Source organism: Phacochoerus africanus, chromosome 1 (genome assembly GCF_016906955.1).
Source record: "Phacochoerus africanus isolate WHEZ1 chromosome 1, ROS_Pafr_v1, whole genome shotgun sequence".
Lineage (NCBI taxonomy): Eukaryota > Metazoa > Chordata > Mammalia > Artiodactyla > Suidae > Phacochoerus > Phacochoerus africanus.
The window spans coordinates 76,503,295-76,523,843 of record NC_062544.1 but is presented as its reverse complement, the minus strand read 5'-3'; the positions used below and the strand labels follow the sequence as shown (position 1 = coordinate 76,523,843).

Genomic DNA, 20,549 nt, shown 5'->3' with positions numbered 1-20,549 from the left:
TTGATGCTAAGAAATCATTTTTTTCTAAGTGCCCTATCCACTGCATGTGGAGGTTTCCAGGCTAGGGATCAAATCAGAGCTGTAGCTTCTGGCCTACACCACAGCCACAGCAGTGGGGATCTGAGCCGGTCTTTGACCTACACCACAGCTCACAGAAATGCTGGATCCTTAATCCACTGTGCAGGGCCAGGGATCAAACCCATGTCCTCATGGATGCTAGTCAGGTTCGTTAACCACTGAGTCACAACGAGAACTCTCTTAAGATATCATTTTTACCTATCATATTTATAATGAGATATTCTTATATTCTGTTTTTAAAAGAGTCTTCTCAAGTACTACAAGCTGTAAGAAAAACTGATGTTAATATATTCATGTATCTATGTCATTACTTAAAATTTATATAGTCATTGATTTTTTACATGTAATATTGTGCATGAGTATAAACCATTAAGTTAAGCTTCTTTTCCTCTCTATAAAACAAAAATAATTTTGAATATTTTTTAATCACTTATTTTTCCCATTTCAATTTCATGATGTTATTAATTTTCGAAAGCATCCTATCAGTACAGTTTTACAAGTAGCACTGTAACAACTTGGATCTCATTGATGTAAACGTAGTTCATTTTTTTGGGAAGATGTTGCAGGGAGGTTATTTAGCACAAAAGGGGATGGAGCCTTATGATGTAATAAACAGAATATTTTTGGGATTTCCAGAACGCAGTCAAAGGTGTGCCAAATAGGTTTTGATTAGAAGATAAGGTACTTTTGGAAGTTCCCATCGTGGCACAGTGGGAACGAATCCAACTAGGAGCCGTGAGGTTTCGGGTTCGATACCTGGCCTCACTCAGTGGGTTGAGGATCTGGCATTGCCGTGAGCTGTGGTGTAGCTCGCAGACATGGCTCAGATCCTGCGTTGCTGTGGCTGTGGTGTAGGTCAGCACCGTATTGCCAATTTGATCCCTAGCCTGGAAACTTCCATATGCCACAGGTGCGGCCCTAAAAAAAATAAAAGCAAAAAAAAAAAGAAGATAAGGTACTTTCAGATGCTTATGTATAATTTGGTGCTTGAGGCCATGAGGGTATTAGACTAGATTCCATCTTCTTGGGGGGGTGGGGGCACACCTGTAGCATACAGCAGTTCCCAGGTTAGGGTTGAATTGAAGCTGCAGCCGCCGGCCTATACCCCAGCCACAGTAACTCGGAATCCGAGCCACGTCTGCAACCTACACCACAGCTCACGGCAACACCAGATCCTTAACCTGCTGAGCGAGGCCAGAGATTGGACCCCTGTCCTCATGGTTACTGGTTGGATTCTTTACTGCTGAGCCACAGTGGGAACACCATTTGTTTCCATCCTTATGCTTGTACATGGCTAAGTGTGATCATCTGTCCTCTCTTTTAGCTTCTGTCTTTAAGGTAGAGCGGGTCTATGGGTGTCCCTATTTTGGTTGTCATTCTCATGACCAGTAGTTATACATCACCTCCTTGGTAAATATGAAGCCTGTTTCCAGCCCAGTGCGGCCTTTTCTCTTCAGTATTTCCTATGACCCTAGGACTTTGCTGTTAAGTGGAGCCCAACACTGTGGCTACATACATTAGAATTATTTAAGGCCTAAGCATTGAGAGCATGTGGCACATATAAAGTTTGGCATTAAAGTCCTTTAAAAAAACCTTGAGCCCTAAAGAGGATGCTAAGAGCTAAGATCCTGCAGATACAGTAGATTGGTGTGAAAATAAGAGTAGGCAGGAGAGAGGAATTCTTTATAATGGGGACAAAGGAAGCCTCCCCGCCGGGATGTGGTCTGTGACAAGAGCACCTATGGGGCCGAGGCTTCAGGAGCAGCAGGAAGAGAGTCTGTCCACCAGCCAGGCAGGGACCAGTGATGGCCCATGGGTCAGCATTGGGGAGTTGCTGGCTCCTCTCCTTGATCTCTGCACTTGAGGCCTGTAGTGCAGAGGAAACACTCTGTCTGTAGTGTTCAAAATAACTTGACTGAGATTTTTATGTTTATCTTATTTAAAAAATCTATAGTGATTTCTACTTTATATTTACAGAACAAGTGGTTTGTGTGTATCCATCATGGGGAATAAATAAATATAAATTTTTAGTTCCTGTCTGACCTAACCAGTGATGTGTATGTGTTTATTTTTTTTAATTTAGGAGATACAACAACGGCATGGATTAGCCAATTCCATCTCTTCGTACCTTATTAAACCAGTTCAGCGAATAACGAAGTATCAGCTCCTTTTAAAAGTATGTATGAAGCATCTTCAGCCTGCACAATATTATGAACTGTGCATTACCATTTTGCTATTGTTTTATTTTATGTAAAGTTTCCTCACTTTTTGAAATAACACCTAGTGAATTATTTTATTTATTTGTTTATATTTCCATTTATTTTTTTTAGGGCTGCACTCCTGGTACATGGAGGTTCCCAGGCTAGGGGTCGAATCAGAGCTACAGCTGCTGGCCAACAGCACTGCCACAGCAACACCAGATCCGAGCCACATCTGCGACCTACATCCCAGCTCACGGCAGTGCCGGTGCCTTAACCCACTGAGGGAGGCCAGGAATCAAATCCGCTGCGCCATGATGGGAACTCCTGATTTTATTTTTTAGTTCATTGCTGCTTATTGCCCCGACTGATTTCTTGGCACATTTTATTATATTATTTGATTAGGCACCTGAACTTTGCTGACTGACCCTAGTACTACCTAACATAAAATGAGAAAAGAAAGAGAAATTGTCAATCCTGGGTAATTTAGTACCATTGTTCTTGGTATGGCTTGTGTCAAACTGACGGTTTGTTTGTTTATGAATGATTATAATTAAAATCACACTTGGAGTTCCCGTCGTGGTGCAGTGGTTAACGAATCCGACTAGGAACCATGAAGTTGCGGGTTCGGTCCCTGCCCTTGCTCAGTGGGTTAACGATCCGGCGTTGCCGTGAGCTGTGGTGTAGGTTGCAGACGCGGCTCGGATCCCGCATTGCTGTGGCTCTGGCGTAGGCCAGTGGCTACAGCTCCGATTGGACCCCTAGCCTGGGAACCTCCATATGCTGCGGGAGCGGCCCAAGAAATAGCAACAACAACAACAACAACAAAAAAGACAAAAGACAAAAAAAAATCACACTTGTAAAAATCAAATAACAATTAGTCTTGACAATAGAGTGGTCAATAAAACTGAGAATTGTTGTTACAAAGTTCATTACAATTGATACACATTTCCTTGACTACAAGTTGTCAAAAATAATTCACAACTTCTACCTCATGCTGTTCTCCTACCACTTTGTTGGCTATTGAATGTTTTTAAGCTTTAGAATACCACCCCTGCATCCTAGTAAAAATATTTCATGACCCCAACTATGTCCCCAGTTCAAGCCAAGCACAATAGGAGATGTTCATGTAATGTTTCTAGATACAAAACAATACAGATGATGAAGTTATGAATGCCCAAAGCCCGTCTTTCCTTTTTTTAGTTAAAAAAGTTTGGAAACAATAAAAAGTGGCTCCATTCCCTTGTGAAGGGTTATCATTCTGGCATATTCTTCTCTGGGAAAATCTCTCCTGCGCTTCTATGTCAAAATCCCATTAAGTGATTTTATGATCATCACGGCATAAATATGTGGTTGCTATAAATGTGAAATAGAAGTCAGGGGGCTAAGTTGTTTATGTTCACGTTTGCCCTCTGCTTTCTAATTCTGCAAAGGCAATTACCTCTCAGTGTCCACAAGATTGATGGGTTTTGTTTTTAGCATGTGGTTCTAGTAAAGATCTCTTCCTTAGTGACCTCACATCTAGTCATTCACTGTTAAACTGCTGCTTTCATTTATAAACCTGCCTTTGCTCTGCCCAGGGGCCCTTCAGGAGAACAGTGGTGAGTTCTGTTGACTGAAGCTCATCTCAGTGAGTTGCAGTTTTAAAGCACTTTGTGCCGAGCTTTTCAGAGCACTAGGTGCACACCACCTGGCCCTGAGAAGGGGTGTCTATCAAGCAGTTGCCTTGTCCCCAACTATCCAAGGTGTGGCCAGAGCTGGCTGCAGGGTCATGTCCCACTTGTCGAACACCACACCAGGGCACAGAAAGCTGTTGTTTCTGTCCCTGATTGAAAATAAGTCTGGTGGGAAGCTATCCTGGATGGAGCCCACCAGAATGTGAATCTGTTGCCCCTACTGTCACTCAGCTCATGACAGGTGTCCCTCTACGTAAATCTGAAATGTCATCACACCCAGGGAGGGGTCCTGAAATCATTAGAGCTTTCGGAACCTCTCAGCACAAAGGAGAAGTGTGTCCTCTTAGGTCCCTGTGCGGTGATGCCTTCCTGCTGCGAGATGGGACAGCTCCGGGGTGGAGGGGGTGGAGTGTCCATGAATCATGAATCGTGAAGCATGCAGGGTTCCCATGAGAAGCAGATCAGTGCTAACTGGACTCTGGCCTGACCTCAGTGGCTGACTATGCTTTGCCTCACAGATTAAATATTTTTATTTGCCGTTTTTGACAGATGGTAGTTAACATGTACACTAATGTCACCTTAAACTGTGACTACACGTGGCTTCCCCTGAAGTGAAGAAATGTCCTGATTTGAGCAGGACAAAGCCTTCCGTCCATTGAATAAAGATATGGTTCAGGTTTATTGTTCGTTGTCCATGAGAATCTCTGCGCGGTTGACTAGTCTGTTTTTGTCTTGAAAGTCATGGCTTTCCATTGATTTCCATTTCTGCAAAGACCTCGTTGCTGGAGCGTTTCGTGGTCTCGGGCTCCCTCATAGTGTTGGTCTCCCACAGGAGCTGCTCACGTGTTGCGAGGAGGGGAAGGGTGAGATCAAGGACGGCCTGGAGGTGATGCTCAGCGTGCCCAAGCGGGCCAACGACGCGATGCACCTCAGCATGCTGGAAGGTATGCCCCTCACCCCCACCCAGAGTCTCGGCCTTGTGCCTCTTTAGTTAGGAGGTGCCAGGTGAGCTGTAGGTGCCTCCTTTCAAGAATTGGTCTCACGGGGAGTTCCCATCGTGCCTCAGTGGAAACAAATCTGACTAGTATCCATGAGAATGCGGGTTTGAACCCTGGCCTCACTTGGGTTTAAGGTTCCGGCGTTGCTGTGAGCTCTGGTGTAGGTCTCAGACACAGCTTGGATCCCACGTGGCTGTGGCTGTGGCGTAGGCCAGCAGCTGCAGCTCCAATTCGACCCCTAGACTAGGAACTTCCACATGCCACACATGCAGCCCTAAAAAGACAAAAAAAAAAAAGACGACGATGACGAAGAATTGGTCTCATGGCTCTGCTTAGGGATCAAGGACACGCTTCAACCTCAGTTCAAGCCTATCCTCATCCCCTGACTGGAGACCAGCCTTTCCACACCCTGGATCCCCTCGAGTCACTTGTACCCATGTTAGCCAGACTCAGGAAGGGTAGGTAGATCCACCCCGAGATGGTGAAACCCCTGTAAGGCTGTGTCTCCATCTCTGCATCCACTGCCTCACTTGCCAGAGCCTTGAGCAGAGCAGGTACCACACCCCTGCCTGGGCAGCTGGACATGGTATGTCCCAGGATAAAGAAAGACTGATAAAAATGCTAAAAAGTTATCATAATAAGTAGAATTTCCATGAACACTTCTGTTTAAGAAAGCTAGTTCTGTGTTACAGCTTAGCTCTTAGTATCAGGTTGCACAGAGTTATTTTAAGAAGTAGCCCCGCCCCACATGCTTTTGCCAGCCTGGGTCATCAGCATGGATCATATTGAACACACATTAGGTAGGGCAGAGGTGCTGCTGCTTGTTACAGAGGCCCCAGCATCAGAAGCCAAGCCCTAGCACCATCTCCTCTGATGTAAAATCCTGAGCCAGGAGGCACCCCTCATGACATCACTGAAGACTCGGTCTCCATTTAGCTGGTGTCTCTCTGCTCCTTGGCTGTCCCCTGGCTGGCCAGGTGCAGGATGCTGCAGTGCCCTATTAGCATTCCATCTCGCAGGGATGGGACAGCTAAAGGGCAGAAACAGAAGTTGTGCTCCTGCAGAGGCAAGCAGAGGTATGGCTGCTCCTGACCACAGAGAGTGCTGGAAATGTACCGCTGGCCACGGAGGGGCTTCTGGTCATGGAGAAGTGGGTACCCAGCTGGGAGCCCTGCCTTGGTGTCAGCCCCTCATGGCAGCAGTGAGAGGCAGCCAGAGAGACTGACTCGCTTGAAGGGATATATGTTAAACTTGAAACATCAGTTTGTTTGCTAATTAAGTACAGCGCACTAAGTATACATTATTAATCTGCTTCTCTCCCAAATCTCAACTTCTAATTTGCTTAGACACTCTCTCAAGTAGCTTTATCCATGTGTTCTAATAGTTACAGAATCACAGTTTAAACTCTTCACAGGTTAATTTGGAAACTTTGAGCCTGAGTTGAAAAATGAAACCATATTTATTATTAGGTTAATATTGCTGCTGCGATGGATTTCATGCTTGGTTTAGAAACTCTGCACCTTTTAAAAATAGAAATAAATTTGAATAAATGAAAAATAAAAATGAGGGAAGAAAAAGGAGAGAAATTTTCCCAAGAAAGGGTAGCCAGGGATGTCTTCCAAAAGGAAAGCCAGACAGGGCCTCAGAGAAAGGCAGAGACTTCAGCAGAAAGTCCAGGAAGGATGTTCTAGGCTGAGGAAAGAGAGGGCCAAGATGCAGGTGCAGGCCGGAAGTAGGTCACAGCCAGCTGAGAGATGGCGGAGGGGTGGCTATTCAGGACAGAGCAGGCCGAACGCCAGAATGCCAGGATGGAGGAGGCTGTCTGCTGGAAAGCCGGGATGGAAAAGGCTGTGTGCTAGAATGCTGGGAGTGAAGCTGAGGGGGAGGTGGGGGTTAAATTAATGCAGATATCAAATTATGAGGACACAGAACTTAACAAAATAAAGTTGCATTTGTTTTTTTGAACACAGGAAAATATATGCCAAGTTGTATTTTAGGGAAAATTATCTTTTGTCAGGTGGGTCAGTGCTTAGATTTAATGGATGGTTGTTTTAGACGTGTTTAAGTAGCCATAATTCTGCCTTATGCATCCTGCATCCTTTTTTTTATTCTTTCAAACTGACTCTGCCTCCTTTCTTTTTTTTTTTCTTTTTTTTTTTTTCATTTTGTAGGGTTTGATGAAAACATTGAGTCTCAGGGAGAACTCATCCTGCAGGAATCCTTCCAAGTGTGGGACCCAAAAACCTTAATTCGAAAGGGTCGGGAACGGCACCTCTTCCTTTTTGAAATGTCCTTAGTGTTTAGTAAAGAAGTGAAAGATTCCAGTGGGAGAAGCAAGTACCTTTATAAAAGCAAATTGTTTGTAAGTATAGGCCTTAAGAATTGTAAATTTAAAGGTGGCACTCTTGCAACATTTTTGTGGGTAGAGAAAAATGACTGTCTGTTGCTTTCAATTTAACCTCTCAAACTATTACTAAAACGTGAGTCTGAAATTGTCACATTTTGATCTTTGGTTAAATTCTCAGGGACTTGCATCCACTAGAGGGCACTAGCAAGTTTGAGCATCACTAGACTCAGGAAACTTGTCTTTTTTTTCTAAATTATGTAAAATGTTAACTGCAGGATGAGAAAACACTTTGTAAGTGAATGTAAATCATTTATCTCTTGTGTGCCTTAACTAACTTTATAAATAAATTGATCTTATTAGACTATGATTAAAGAGGTTCTCATATCATTATAATTAATTTTCCATTTACCAACATTGGAACTTATTTAAGCAGCCTTACCCAGAGCTCACTGTGGGCTCTTAATGATGAAGTATGAAAAATAAATACATAAATGCATAAATTTACAGTTCTTTACAGCAGCAAGATACGATTTTTAGAGAAAATGTAGGTAAGCAAAAATAATTTTAAAGATCCACAGCCCTGCCTACCTTGAGACAGCCTTCCCTAAGTGCTTGGTAGGCACAGTGATGCTTGAATTCTTTTTTAACTTGTCAGTGTCCTTCCTGGCAAGAAAAACATCCCTTGTACCTTTTTTTCACTGGTGACAGTTGCAGCCATAAACCGTATGAACCATATGAGTCGATTCTCAGAAAAGCCTGAGATGGGTTTTCTGACCTCCACCTTCTTTTTGTGCGATTGCGCAGGGTCTGGTGTGGGGGAGGATTGGGCAAAACTAAGGAAAAATCACAATCAGAGAATAGACTAGAATTTGGTTCTCTCTTCACAAGGTACGGCAGACCACTTAAAAATATTGACAGAGATTTAGAATTTGGACAACTTAGGCATTATACATTTTTATGACATCCATTTATTAATCAAATCCCCAAAGTAATAATCATAGATTACTACCAAGCATAGAAGCCATCTTAATAGTAATCTGGAATTTGCAAGTTCAAACTAATGATTTTCATACCGTGTCTCTGGCTTGTATCCCGTTTGAGATTGTCTTTTGGATTCTGGCCCACCTTACATCATTTTAGATCATATTGTAACTGGGAAAAAAAATGCAGCCTTGCTGGCTAGTAATTTCACTAGCTGGCTTTAATCAGTCCTTAGAGACCAAGCTAGTCTGTTTTAAAAGCTGATACATCTTCATTTAATTTATCTTTTAAAAGTTAAGGTTCCCTCAGAGGCCACGACTATGAATCACTTCCTTTGCTGGAGGGGAGAGAATGCACTGGGGTGAACTTGGTTGTGGGGGAGGGACACAGGGCGTTGACCTCCATCTACACTCTCCCGTGTTCTGCATATGCAAAGGCGTATACTACAGGGAGAAAGTTCGTCTCTTAGCCCTTTAAATCATTGGTGAAATACTGCAAGTTAATGCTATTGATAAACACCAGGGAAAACAGCGGAGCTTTAAAATATCATTTACCTCTGCGAAGTCACTTTGTTAATGAAATTGCATGGTGGCAGCTCTTTTGCAACTAGAACAGACTCATTTTATTGTTTATACGTTTGAAAAGTCAACTCTGGATTTCCTAGATAATAGAGTTTTCAGATATTTTGGGTTTTTTTCTTTGTTGACCTGCGTTAGGATTTCCATTAGAGGTGCTCAGAGGACGCGAAAGTGATGAAGTCAATTATGTGTAGCCTTGGAACAAAATTTCCTTGTCTTAGCTAAAGTGAGATCTAAGGGTTATGTATTAGTGTAAACAAACTGTGTTGTTGGAACCTAGCATGATCACTAGCCACCAAAAATGATTTTCTTGGTCTTTGTTCTATGTCTTGCCAGAATTTTACTGTCATCTAATTGTATAATTGTCTTTCCATCCAGACCTCAGAGTTGGGTGTCACAGAACATGTTGAAGGAGATCCTTGCAAATTTGCACTGTGGGTGGGGAGGACGCCAACTTCAGATAATAAAATTGTCCTTAAGGTACGTCCATTTGAAGCTTGGGGATTTGCTTTGTGACAAGTTTACTGTATCTCTGTGGGCTTTTTCCTGTTGTTGGAACACATCAGTTTTCACGCCTTTTAATTTGTTCCCTTTGTGATCTGTTGAAATTGAGTACACAAAAAGAACTGTAGAAAAAATTCAGTTTGGTATTCCAGTGGTGAAGTAACTTGAGCTAAACTTCTGCTTGCCCACTAAAAGGTCACACTGAGGAAGGTCCTTCTAAATTTCTCCATTCTTCTAGTCTTATAAAGAATTGGGTGATTCCGTAAAAGATGTAGGAATTGGATGGAAGGAGGTATGGACCAGGACCTCCCATTCTACACTTGACCTCTGGCTTCCTGAGGAAAATGGTCACCTGATGAATTGTGAGGGCCTTTGACAGTTGCAAGGGTGAAAGTGTCAGGAGTCTTCTTGGGGTCCTAGGCTCATTGGTTTCTGGTTTGGAGACAGAGACAAAAACGGGTTATGATCAAATACAGGGGGATTGGTGATGTTATCATTTAAAGCATTCAAAAGCCCTAAGGGTCTTTTGAGTATACAGTCTTTGAGGGAGGAATTTATCTGTGAATATTTGATTTGAACTTGGTTTTGATTGTACTAACCTCTCTAGGAATGATGAGGGCTCTAAGGGCGTCTTATAGACGTCCCTCCTTCTGTGTTTGAGAAAATGCAGATGGGACTGTCTTTTTGAGCTGTCTGGAAAGACTATGAGTGACTTGAGGATGTTTGGGGGCAGATGTTGCTGAAGATTTGTAGAATGTTGGGAGACAAGCCAAAAGCTTAACGGGCCTCTGGTGTGTGGACTTGCATGTCAGCGATTTTGTCTCTTACATTCCTCTGAATCTCTCTGAGGTATTTCCAGCAACTGTGAGTTGCTCAGTGCTCAGTCACTCTTATGGAGCCTGTACTTTAGTGACCACTGACTCTGGAAGCCATCGTGTTCCTAAACTCTTTATTCACATGGAAATGATGGATTGTTTTGCAATGAACATATGATTGCCAACTCAGTGTATTCTTATGAGTATTGGCATGAAGCCCTATAAAATATAAATCGCCCTGATAGCTGAATATTAGATAGCTGAACTTTTCTAAGGCATTCAATTTTAATGCATACTCAAGACGTTAAAACTTGAGTATTTATCCAGATTAGCTACAGTGACAAATGCCAGAGGGTGCATCTGAGAAAAAGCGCCAGATATTTTAGCCAGAGATGGACTGCTTTCATTTAGGACATAATAAAATACTCACGATGGAACTGAAGAATAAGAATTATCGTGGGCTTTACTAGATGAAAGTTTTCTGGGGAATTTGGGTTATTTTTCTGACTTTCAGTGAGAGACTAAAGATAATGATGTACTTAATAATTTCAGAGATTGCTCTGTGGCGGTGGTGGCGGCAATGGGTGAAGATGGGTATTTTAGCCATGGTGACAGTGGTTATGGTACAGATGATGGTGTAGACTGTAGCATATGTAGAGATGTGGCAACAGTGTGGATGGTGGTGGTGGTGGTGACCGTAATGGTGCTACTGACAGTGATGGTGATGGCCTAGTGTTGGTAGAACAAAACTGTGACCCCATTTTACTTTTATAAAGGAGAATTTTATTTCTAACTCCTTTTGTAAACAGGCTGAGACTACTGAGAACATGAAACAAATCATGCCCTTCCCTTAGCCAAGTGTGACCTTTTACTTATTATTTTAGCTGGGTTGCCTTCCTCTTGCTGTTTCTGAAAAAGTGGTGCCTTTTTCCCCTGTTTAATTTCTTTAAGGTTAGGAGAATTTCTCTGCGTACATGTAGTGATTAGTCGACTCCATATAAATTACGAAAATTTTCGTTATTCTTGAACGATCGTACAGATGTCCTGTGTTGTCTCCAGATTCTGCCAGATGTTCCTCCTCAGACCTTTTGCTGTGTCTCGCCTCCCAAACGTTTGCATCAGGATTGAAATCCCAATAGTTGCGTGTTGTTCACAGTCTTCCATCCTGAGATGCTTACTTCATGCACACACTCCCTGGCTCCCGGTTCCCGTGCCTCCTAACCCCAGAAGAAATCGGTTCTGCTGCTTTCTTGGCATCAGATCTGGGCAGAGGCACGAGAGGCTCCTTTTATCCTTCATTTGTTTCCCTGTTAACACCCCTCGGGAACTTTGAAGACAGTCTCCGGTTAAAACACTTTATTTTGAGACTTCTTGATTTTAATTTCCTTTCCCAGCATGGGCTTTGACTTTGTATTTTCAAAAACAAGGTCCAGCATGAGAAGGTGCCGGGTACCCCTCCCTTGTGATCTCATCTGTAATCCACTGATGATTGTTTTAATCATTGACAGGGAATTACGATTATATCATGGGAGGGTGATGTTTTCCGTAAGGAAATTAAAAACTGTTACTCAGGCCCAGGGCATGCAAAAAGGGGAGGAAAAAAACGCACCTTCTTTGAGGCACAGTGCAAGAAAAAAATCTGGAAAAATCGATGCCGTATGTGTTCATTCAACAAACGCTTGTTGAGTATCCACTCTGCGTTGTTTTCAGAGACTTTCTCCAGCGTTGAGTGGAGTTGAGGGATCAAGCACATGTAATTGGCAGAGGGCTGCCCTCTCTATCCCAGAAGCAGAGTTTAGGGCACAGGTTCAGGCGTCCATCCCCAGGAATTTCAGCTTCTTCACCTGCTCGCTGTGTGACGATGGCCACGTTTCTGATGTGTCTGTGCAGAGGGCCCTCATTTGTAACAGGAGGATTAGGGAGGCCCCAACTCTGCACAGTGTGGGTGTGGAGGCAGCGGGTGGGGGGGGGGGAGACAGACACAGGCAGCGAAACAGTGCAGCTGCAGCCGTTGACCCGTGAGTCCTGGGGGGCGAGGTGTCAAGATGTGCATGTTTCTGCTGATGCTCCACGGGCCACTGACCGCTCGTCTGTGCCTAAAGGGTCTCAAGACACTTGGGTTGGGTTTGGCTGTGTTATATATTTATCCAGGGCTGCTTAAAAGGCCTTGGGACTGGGGAGCGACTGATTACGAGAATATTCAGAGATCTGGAATACCATAAATGCCATAGAATAAAAGCAGTTTTGATGAAAAAATATTCAAAATGAGGACCATTTATTTGGTGGTGAATTAATAAACAGGATGTGGTTGCTTTTCAGCTGAAAAATTCTTTTTTAAATGGGCATCTCCAGGAATGTGGAGACCTGAGTGTGGTTAGTGCAGGTTCTAGAACGGGCCCCTTCTGGATCCTGATCAATTCTAACACCTTGTCAAGGCCTCCAGTATAGAAAACAAGCAGGACTGGATCAAGCACATCCGGGAAGTGATCCAGGAAAGGACTGTGCACCTGAAAGGCGCCCTGAAGGAGCCCATCCACATCCCCAAGACCGCCCCGGCCACGAGGCAGAAAGGACGGAGGTCAGTGCCTCGGGATCTTCTTGGAAGTTTGTTGTTATTAAGGGAATGAACAAGCCCATGTTACCTTATTCTTCAAAGTCATTTTTCTCAAATGTTCAAGGGATACACTTTTTTAAAAGATAGAGTTCATACAGAACATCATCCTTAGTCATGAGATTGCTTCATCAAGACAGCAGCCTCCTTCGGCATAAAGCAAATGAGGGTCTGTCTGCGAACCCCTAATCATTCTCCTCTTCCACCCCAGGTGTTAATCTGTGCACATGCAGAGGTCATGCATGTGACCTTGGACAGGTTAATGTAGCATCTCAATGTTTTTGCTTCTCATTTCTAAAGGGGCGGTGATTTTATCACTGTGTTTTATTGTTGTGAAAAATGAATGGTGGGATAGACGTTAGATGCTCTGTCCAGTACCGAGCACAAAGCCGGTTCTCCATGAAGAGTGACTGTCATTAATACAGCGGTGGCAGCCTCAGTCATGCAGACCGATTTGCACGTCTATAAGCAAACCCGTTATCTCTCCAGTAGCCGATAGTTTGTCTTTATGGTCTTGAAAGACAAGCCCAGTGGTGTCAGGAGTTTCTTTGTGTCTGCAGGGATGGAGAGGATCTGGATAGCCAAGGAGACGGCAGCAGCCAGCCTGATACCATTTCCATCGCCTCCCGGACATCTCAGAACACGCTGGACAGCGACAAGGTAAACCAGAGTGTCAACGGGGCTGGTCTCCGATCTGACGCGAAGTAGCCTCTTTGTAGCAATAAATGACACTTGGTCATCAGCATTGCACATGGTTGCCATGGTTAAGAGAGGTGCCAGGACATGGTACCAGGAGCAAAGATTTGGAGTGTCAGGGTGAGAAGACCTTAGCCCTAAGGATTCAGAAAAAATTCAGTTGCCCTTCCCCATGTGTTTACGTGGTTTTCTATCAGGGAGTTCTAAGGCAGTTTTTTATTTTTTCTTAAGCAGAAGCCCCTATTCTTATAAATCGAATCTTACACAGAGCCCCTGTGTGTCCCTAAGAGTGGGGCCCCTCTGATTGGAGCAGCGGCTGCAGCATCTGCACATTGACCCTGAGGCACCTTCTGAGCACACAGGTGCCCCTGGACTGGACTGCACCATGCTGACCACCCACCAGGATGATCAGACTTGCAGCACAGGAGTCTGTAGGTTTATCTTCTACAGCAGTGGCCTGGAGGGTCCTATGATTCCCTCTTGATAGAATTAACAACCTACGAATAAGCTGACAGGAGAAGTTGGAACCTTGGGCTTACGTGATGCACAGATGCCCAAGTCCCCTCTAACAGCCAATGGGGGACATCGACATCCACGAGGCCTCTCCCTCTACTGAGGGGAGGCCTGTTCTATTTCTAGAATGCTAGACCAAGTTCTTAAAATAAATTATTTGACAACAAATATGGGTTTCCTTGAACTTGCCATAGTTCAGAATTCCAGGGTTTCTCGCTGTACTTCCCCACATGAGGCCTTAGTCCCAAGTGGAGAGTCTGCCTTTGCACGGCATTTCCGCAGCCCGCTCGGCTCGATGTCCTGACCGCCCTGCCATTTGGAAGCAACTGCTGACAAAACAGGGTGTGGCATTGGGAGCTGTTTCAGGTGGCAAGTCTTGGAGTCCCAGCCTTTTCTCACTTGGTTTAGAAGAATTGGTGGTATTGAATGTTTCCGGGACAGAGATAAGTAGGTTTAAAAATATTGTTTTCCCACAATGATTTCATTTTCAGAACCTTTCTAATTTGAGCAGTTAGCTCTTTCTCAGCCTGCTTTCTGAGTTCAATGAGTCATAAGTCCTAGAACACAGAATCCTGAGCAGCAGGATGGGGAATAAAAACAGTGTCTCATTCGATTTTGATCAGCGCTCAGTGTATTAGCATTCAGCAAATATTTCTCATCAGTAGTAATAATGAGGAATAAGATAAATGACGTGTTCAGGCATTTGCTACCTAATAGGCTCTCTCCCTGCGGCCCCACCCACAGTCATTCGGCTGAGAAAACAAAGTTTGAATTGGAAACATTTCATTAGAGTAATCCTGATGATTTTCTTTTAAAAAAATAATAAAGTGATTGAGTTATACCTAAATCATTAGACAAGACTTCCACCTGAAGGAGAAGTCAGAGGTGATCATGGATCACGCTAAGGGGACAGGCGGTTTCATAGACTCTTGTGGCTGCACGTCACTGCCCCAGCTGGAGGCCACCAGGCCCCAGAGATCCTCTCATGGATCTGGTATGGGTTTACCCTAGAACTGAGTTTAAAAGTTTATTTTGAAAATATGTTATTTGAATAAAATGGCTAGAGAAAAATAAATGTAAGTCATTCAGCCTTTTGGAAGGGGTGTTAAGACTTTTCTGGAAGGTGGTCCAAGGAGACAGGGCAACTTTGTTTCTCAGGTGGCTTATGTACTAATAGGTGGTGATGAGAGTCCAGAAATGCCCCCTGCCTCTGGTGAGGGACCCCCAGCTCTCAGCCCACTACTCTGAGACCCTGGCCCATGGAGCACTCAGGTGCTCGTGCCCGGGACAGCCTGTCCCCTGACAGCCTATCCCCAGCCTGTTCCCTGGGGGTCACCGCAGGTTTTTGCCCCAGAGGTCAGGCTCCATCCTGGAGCTAGGAGGGGTTAACTAGTTCTTCTTGGGATCTGTTACAGCATAATAGGCTTATGTGACTTTGGAAATGAGCCTGCATAACTCCTGTGGAAAAATAAGGCATTATCCCAGGACCTATTGCTAATAAAACACGAATTCTTATACCCGGTGAGAGAAGATGAATAGATCACAAACAAATATAGGTCTGCAGAAATTAATCATTCTGCCTTTGGAGTCTACTGCGGTATTAGAATTTTTAAAGAACAGCTTCTTAAGTATTTTATCTGTGGAGGTATAATTCCTTAGTTCCTGTTTACCTCACCTAATGTATTCTCCCTGAACGTAAGTCTATAGCTCAGAGACCCTCCAGGGCCACTTCCTCCAATGCAGCCTCGGCTCTCACTGTGCTTACTGGGCAGGGGGTGGGGGCGGTGGGGTGACACTGTGACTACTCTCAGGTTGCCATTCTCATGATGCTAAACCATCTTGAGTAGTGACACTCTGCAACTGTCTTAAATGGACATGGCATGTATTTAATATCCCTCATTGAGACCTTGGGTCCTTAATAGGCTCAGAACTACACAAAAGGGATGAAATGTCTTCCTAAGACTGTAAAACTGCCATGGGTTCTTGGGCTCTGCATTTGGGAGAATAAACAGCAAGTGAGACTTGATATAGATGAGCCAGCTTTTGGAGTTCTGAGGGATACACCCATGAGGCCTCATACAAAAGAAAGTCCACATTTGTAACCGCATGTATGTCTGCACGAGTGTGTTCTCTGCTTTTGGAAGGTTTTCTTGTAGCCATCTCCCTTTCCGTACTTTTTTTTTTTTTTTCCCGTTTTGCCTTTTCTAGGGCCACACCTGCAGCATATGGAGGTTCCCAGGCTAGGGGTCCAATAGGAGCTACAGCCGCCGGCCTAAGCCAGAGCCACAGCAACGCAGGTTCTGAGCCATATCTGCAACCTATACCACAGCTCACAGCAACACTGGATCCTTAACCCGCTGAGCAAGGCCAGGGATTGAACCCACAACGTCATGGTTCCTAGTCGGATTTGTTTCCGCTGAGCCATGACGGGAACTCTTCCCTTTCCGTACTTCTGATAGAACAAACATTTCAGGGTCAGTAGGTGATTTGGGAAAGTACACTGAGGAACATGCCCCCTTTTCTGAGTCAGTTTGTAAAATGCATTGTTTTTCTGGACTAGGCTTAACCAAGAAACCTCCCCACCCCCCCATCTGTAATGGCAGTAACTTTTCGTATATCTTGAGGTTCTTTCCATGCTACGTATTTCAAGCTTAAACAGCCTCTGATGACACGGGCAGATAAGATAGATCTGGCAAGGGAAATTACTTAACTATATTTTGCCTGTTTGACTTAATTTATGATGTCTGTTCTGAGTTAGTTGTTATCATGGAGTTTGGTTCCATTTCAGGAGCTGGGTGGGGGGATGTTTTTGGCTTGGCCTCTTGGAGAATTCTTTAGGAAAAGTTATGTGCCCAGGGCTGTGGTAACTCTCAGATGAGGCTCAGAAGGTTCTGGAGGAGCCTGTTAAGGAGGGGCTTCTGGAGACACCCTCTTTCCAGGGGGCACTGTTAGCAGACCCAGAGAAGGCTGGTCCCACATATAGGCCACAGGCCCACACTTCCTTCCCAGAAAACATTAGCTTTAAAATATGCCACCTCTTTGTTCCAAATGGGACTTTAGCACCAATTCTTCCCCATATTAATGGTCCTTGTGCTGATACAGTGATCTTATGAAAATGTAATTTGGGTTCCAAAGAAATCAAATGCTTGCCAGATCCTTATCTCATTTGTCCTGAGCTCGTCTCCCTGAGGTAGGGAGGAGAAACATTCAGTACACGGAGGAGACGAGGGAGCTTACACGACCCTGCAGGGCCACCCAGCAGCAGGGAGCTGCAGCCAGAACCAGAATGTGGATTTAATTACCCAGTGGGGTCTAGACCCTGTTATTTCACACTAGAGCTGAATAGGAGCTAAATATTTTTAGCATACTAAAGAAGCATTTTTAATATTTTTTCCTTCTGTCTGCATTACTTGTCTGTTAAAAAACATATAAGGAAAATAGGAAACATGAGAATCAAGCACAGGCGTCTGTAGAACAGCATCTGGAGGTCAGTATGAAAATACCACCAAGCCAAGTTGGGACAGTCTGTGAAAAAGTGGCCCCAGCCAGCAGGGGACCAGGTGTAAGCCTTCTTTAGGTCTGAAGTTGCCCGGTTCTTATTTGTAATGAACGAGAAGTTTAGTTGAGACTTGTTACTTGGCATGAACTGCCCAAAGCTTATGATATGAATATATGAATCCACACATTTTAAGAAATAAATGGTTTCAGTTACTTTTCATGAAGCACATATAGTGCTGTGTTGGGGGTATGAAATTTTATGTAATTTAAAGTCAGTCACCCTCGGTGAAGTGACAGGCTACCGCATAGGAACTTAAATGGATATCTGTAAATTGCAATGGTGAGGTAGTATACAAAGTAATTAATGCCAGTGCATTTGAAAATAATGGCTGGATTCACATTCTGGGAAAGGAAACCCATGTTCAGCCTACCTAAGAATGCCTCATACCTGCATTCAGCCCCATTCCTTGCACACCAGGCACTGGGCACCAGCGGCTTGAGCTCCGGCTCTCCCCTCTGCCTGAAGGTGCTGGAGGCAAAAGGAAGCCCAACTCACAGGACCTGCTGGGCTCCTGGCCTTGCAGAGCTCTGCTTCTCCTGGAGCCTCGGGGTTTGCCTGCATGGGTATGAAATAGAGTTATTTCGTTTAGAAGCCTTTCTAAGGACAGCACCTAGTTTTGATCCCCTCAAACAGAATATTCCAGACATCAGGGTCCCAACTCTGCTCAGAGTGCGACCTTGTACAGTAAGCAGAGCATGTAATGTCCACTAGCAGGGGTGAGAACGAGGAGACGCCCCAGCCAGGCCTCTCAGCAGCCTTGGGCAAGTGACTGGGCTCTCTGTGAATGGGGACTGCACTCCTCCCGCCTAGGGCTGTGAGCAGAATGAGGCACGTGTGGAAACAGTGCCTCATGGGTACGGAGCGCTGGATAGACGCTAGCTCTCACTATGTCTTCATTTTGATAACTGCTTTATTCTCCCTCCCTGGTGGGCCTGACATTGGTCGCTAGCTTTTGGGGTTCACTGTCCACATGGGCCTCTCACTGAGCCGCCCCAGGTGCAATGGGTTTAGAAGCTAATCATATTTGTTAGGAGCTAGAAGCTGTGCTAAATAAGGGCAGATTGCTCAGTTAGTGCCTGGACTTCTGCATCTTGGTGGCCCAACAGCAAAGTACCGACCCCATGCTGAGTGGGGGACTCTTGTTGGAAAGATTTTGCCAGCCACTTGTCTATCATCCTCCACGTGCACCACGCTGTGGCCTTGTGTGTGTAGGACGCTCCATGCTCTTCACAGGGTCGGATCCCTATGAGGGCACTACCCACTTGGCAGCCTGATGAGGGTGGCACCTGGCATTGATCCCCTCTCTCTTTCTAAATGACTGTGGCTTTCTGTAGTTTTTAACAAGCTTCTTAAGTTCTCTCATAAAACCACAGAATGAATTCAGTCCTCGCTAACTTTCGTCAGAAAAACAAAATCCCCCTTGCTAAAGTAGAGAGCCTCAGTTCTAAGAAGAGGCAAATTATTCAAAAATACGAAGTTTAGGTAGAAATGTAACAAAAGTGTTTCTAAAGATAGTGGTGCCTGGAGAAGTGTTTTTAGTGTAAAGTTGACAGTACTGGTCAAAGTCACAACTGATGGTGACAGCACGGTTTTGATTCAGACCTGAGGCGGATGTATATTCTGGTTGTTCTTCCTTCAGGTGAGGGACCCAGTCAGCTGCTTACCTGGCTATCATACCTTACTTCTTGAGAAAACAAAAAAAGGGGTGTTTTTTTCTTCTTTCTTTCTTTTTTTTTTTTTCTTCCTTCTAGTACCTAACATGGGGCATATGGAAGTTCTGTAGCCTCTGGCCTATGCCACAACCACAACAACACAGGATCCAAGCCACATCTGTGACCTACACCACAGCTCACGGCAATGCCATATCCTTAACCCACTGAGTGAGGCCAAGGATCGAACCTGTGTTCTCATGGCTGCTAGCTGGGTTGTTACCACTGAGCCACATGGGAACTCCAAAAGGGGCATTTCAAATAAACTTTTCTGGATAATAGGCTGTCTTGCCCACTCAGCAAATGCAGCACACAGGCTCCTTTGGGTTAAATTGTCCTCAGAGTTATCTTGCTTTCCAGGACCTGTGACTGAAAGAAGTGCAGGTGGGGTCAAGCCGTCTGCCCCCCAACCCTCCTTCCTTTTTCTGCATTTCAGCCACAAAGCTTTGCCTTCATGCACCACAGCTCAGCCCGCAGCCCCGCTCAGCATGGTCTGGTGCCTCTGCTGAAATGTTCAGAGTGAGCACAGGTGTGACGTTGGCCAAGGTCACTTCCAAGAAGGCTAGAGGCCTGACACAGGAGCTGTCCTCACTCTGGTTGGCCTGACTTTTTTATACTTAAAGTTTGCCTTTTTAGTTAGCTCTTCTAAATTTAGCTTCCTGATAATCTAACTTCTGTTGCACCTCATGTGTGTCACAGTCAAGGAAGTCTTCCAAGAGTTGTTTTCATGTCACAAAGCAGTGTGTGTCACATTAGCAAAGAGTAAAGGCTTAACCTCCCTGAATACTGTCCTCAGTTTCTCTTTTCTGGGTAAAATGTGGTAAGCTGCTGCTTTTGAAAGAGTTTTTCCTCACATTTCTTACAGATTTCCTTTTTTTTTTTCCCCCTGTTTTCTTTTTCTTAGAAGAGTGGTAAGAAACATAAAATTTTTGCCATCTTAACCATTTTTCAGTTCTCACAGATTTCTATTTGCACCCCCACAGGGGAGAGCCTTCCCAGGGGTCCTCTTGGGAACCCAGTAGTAGATTTTGTGACGGCTTCTCCTGTGAACTTGGCCTTGGGGTTGGAGTGAGCAAGAGGCCTGGCAGTCGCATCATTAGGGTCGCTGCTGATCAGCTCAAGCCTCTGGCCTCCTCGCAGTTGCCCAGCGAGAAGCCTGGGTGGCGAGCATCTCCTTGGGGAATTGTTCTGGCTGCCAGGGGCCGCTTTCTCCTGCCGCGACCACCAACAGAGCTGTACTTTCTAATCCCCTCTGACCAAGGAACCACTCTCGGTCCCTTCTGTGT

The 20,549-nt window shown here is 44.7% G+C and overlaps 1 protein-coding gene across 8 annotated transcripts in view; it reads left to right on the top strand.

The window, feature by feature from the left end:
• The window catches only part of TRIO (trio Rho guanine nucleotide exchange factor), a 229,759-nt gene that overhangs the window by 123,633 nt on the left and 85,577 nt on the right, over positions 1 to 20,549 (top strand). For all 8 annotated transcript variants that reach the window (XM_047768042.1, XM_047768034.1, XM_047768051.1 and 5 more), the window contains 6 exons: positions 2,162 to 2,254; positions 4,785 to 4,896; positions 7,122 to 7,312; positions 9,235 to 9,336; positions 12,611 to 12,753; positions 13,347 to 13,446. In XM_047768042.1, coding sequence (XP_047623998.1) covers positions 2,162 to 2,254; positions 4,785 to 4,896; positions 7,122 to 7,312; positions 9,235 to 9,336; positions 12,611 to 12,753; positions 13,347 to 13,446 — 741 coding nt within the window. The remainder of the gene's footprint in view (positions 1 to 2,161; positions 2,255 to 4,784; positions 4,897 to 7,121; positions 7,313 to 9,234; positions 9,337 to 12,610; positions 12,754 to 13,346; positions 13,447 to 20,549) is intronic.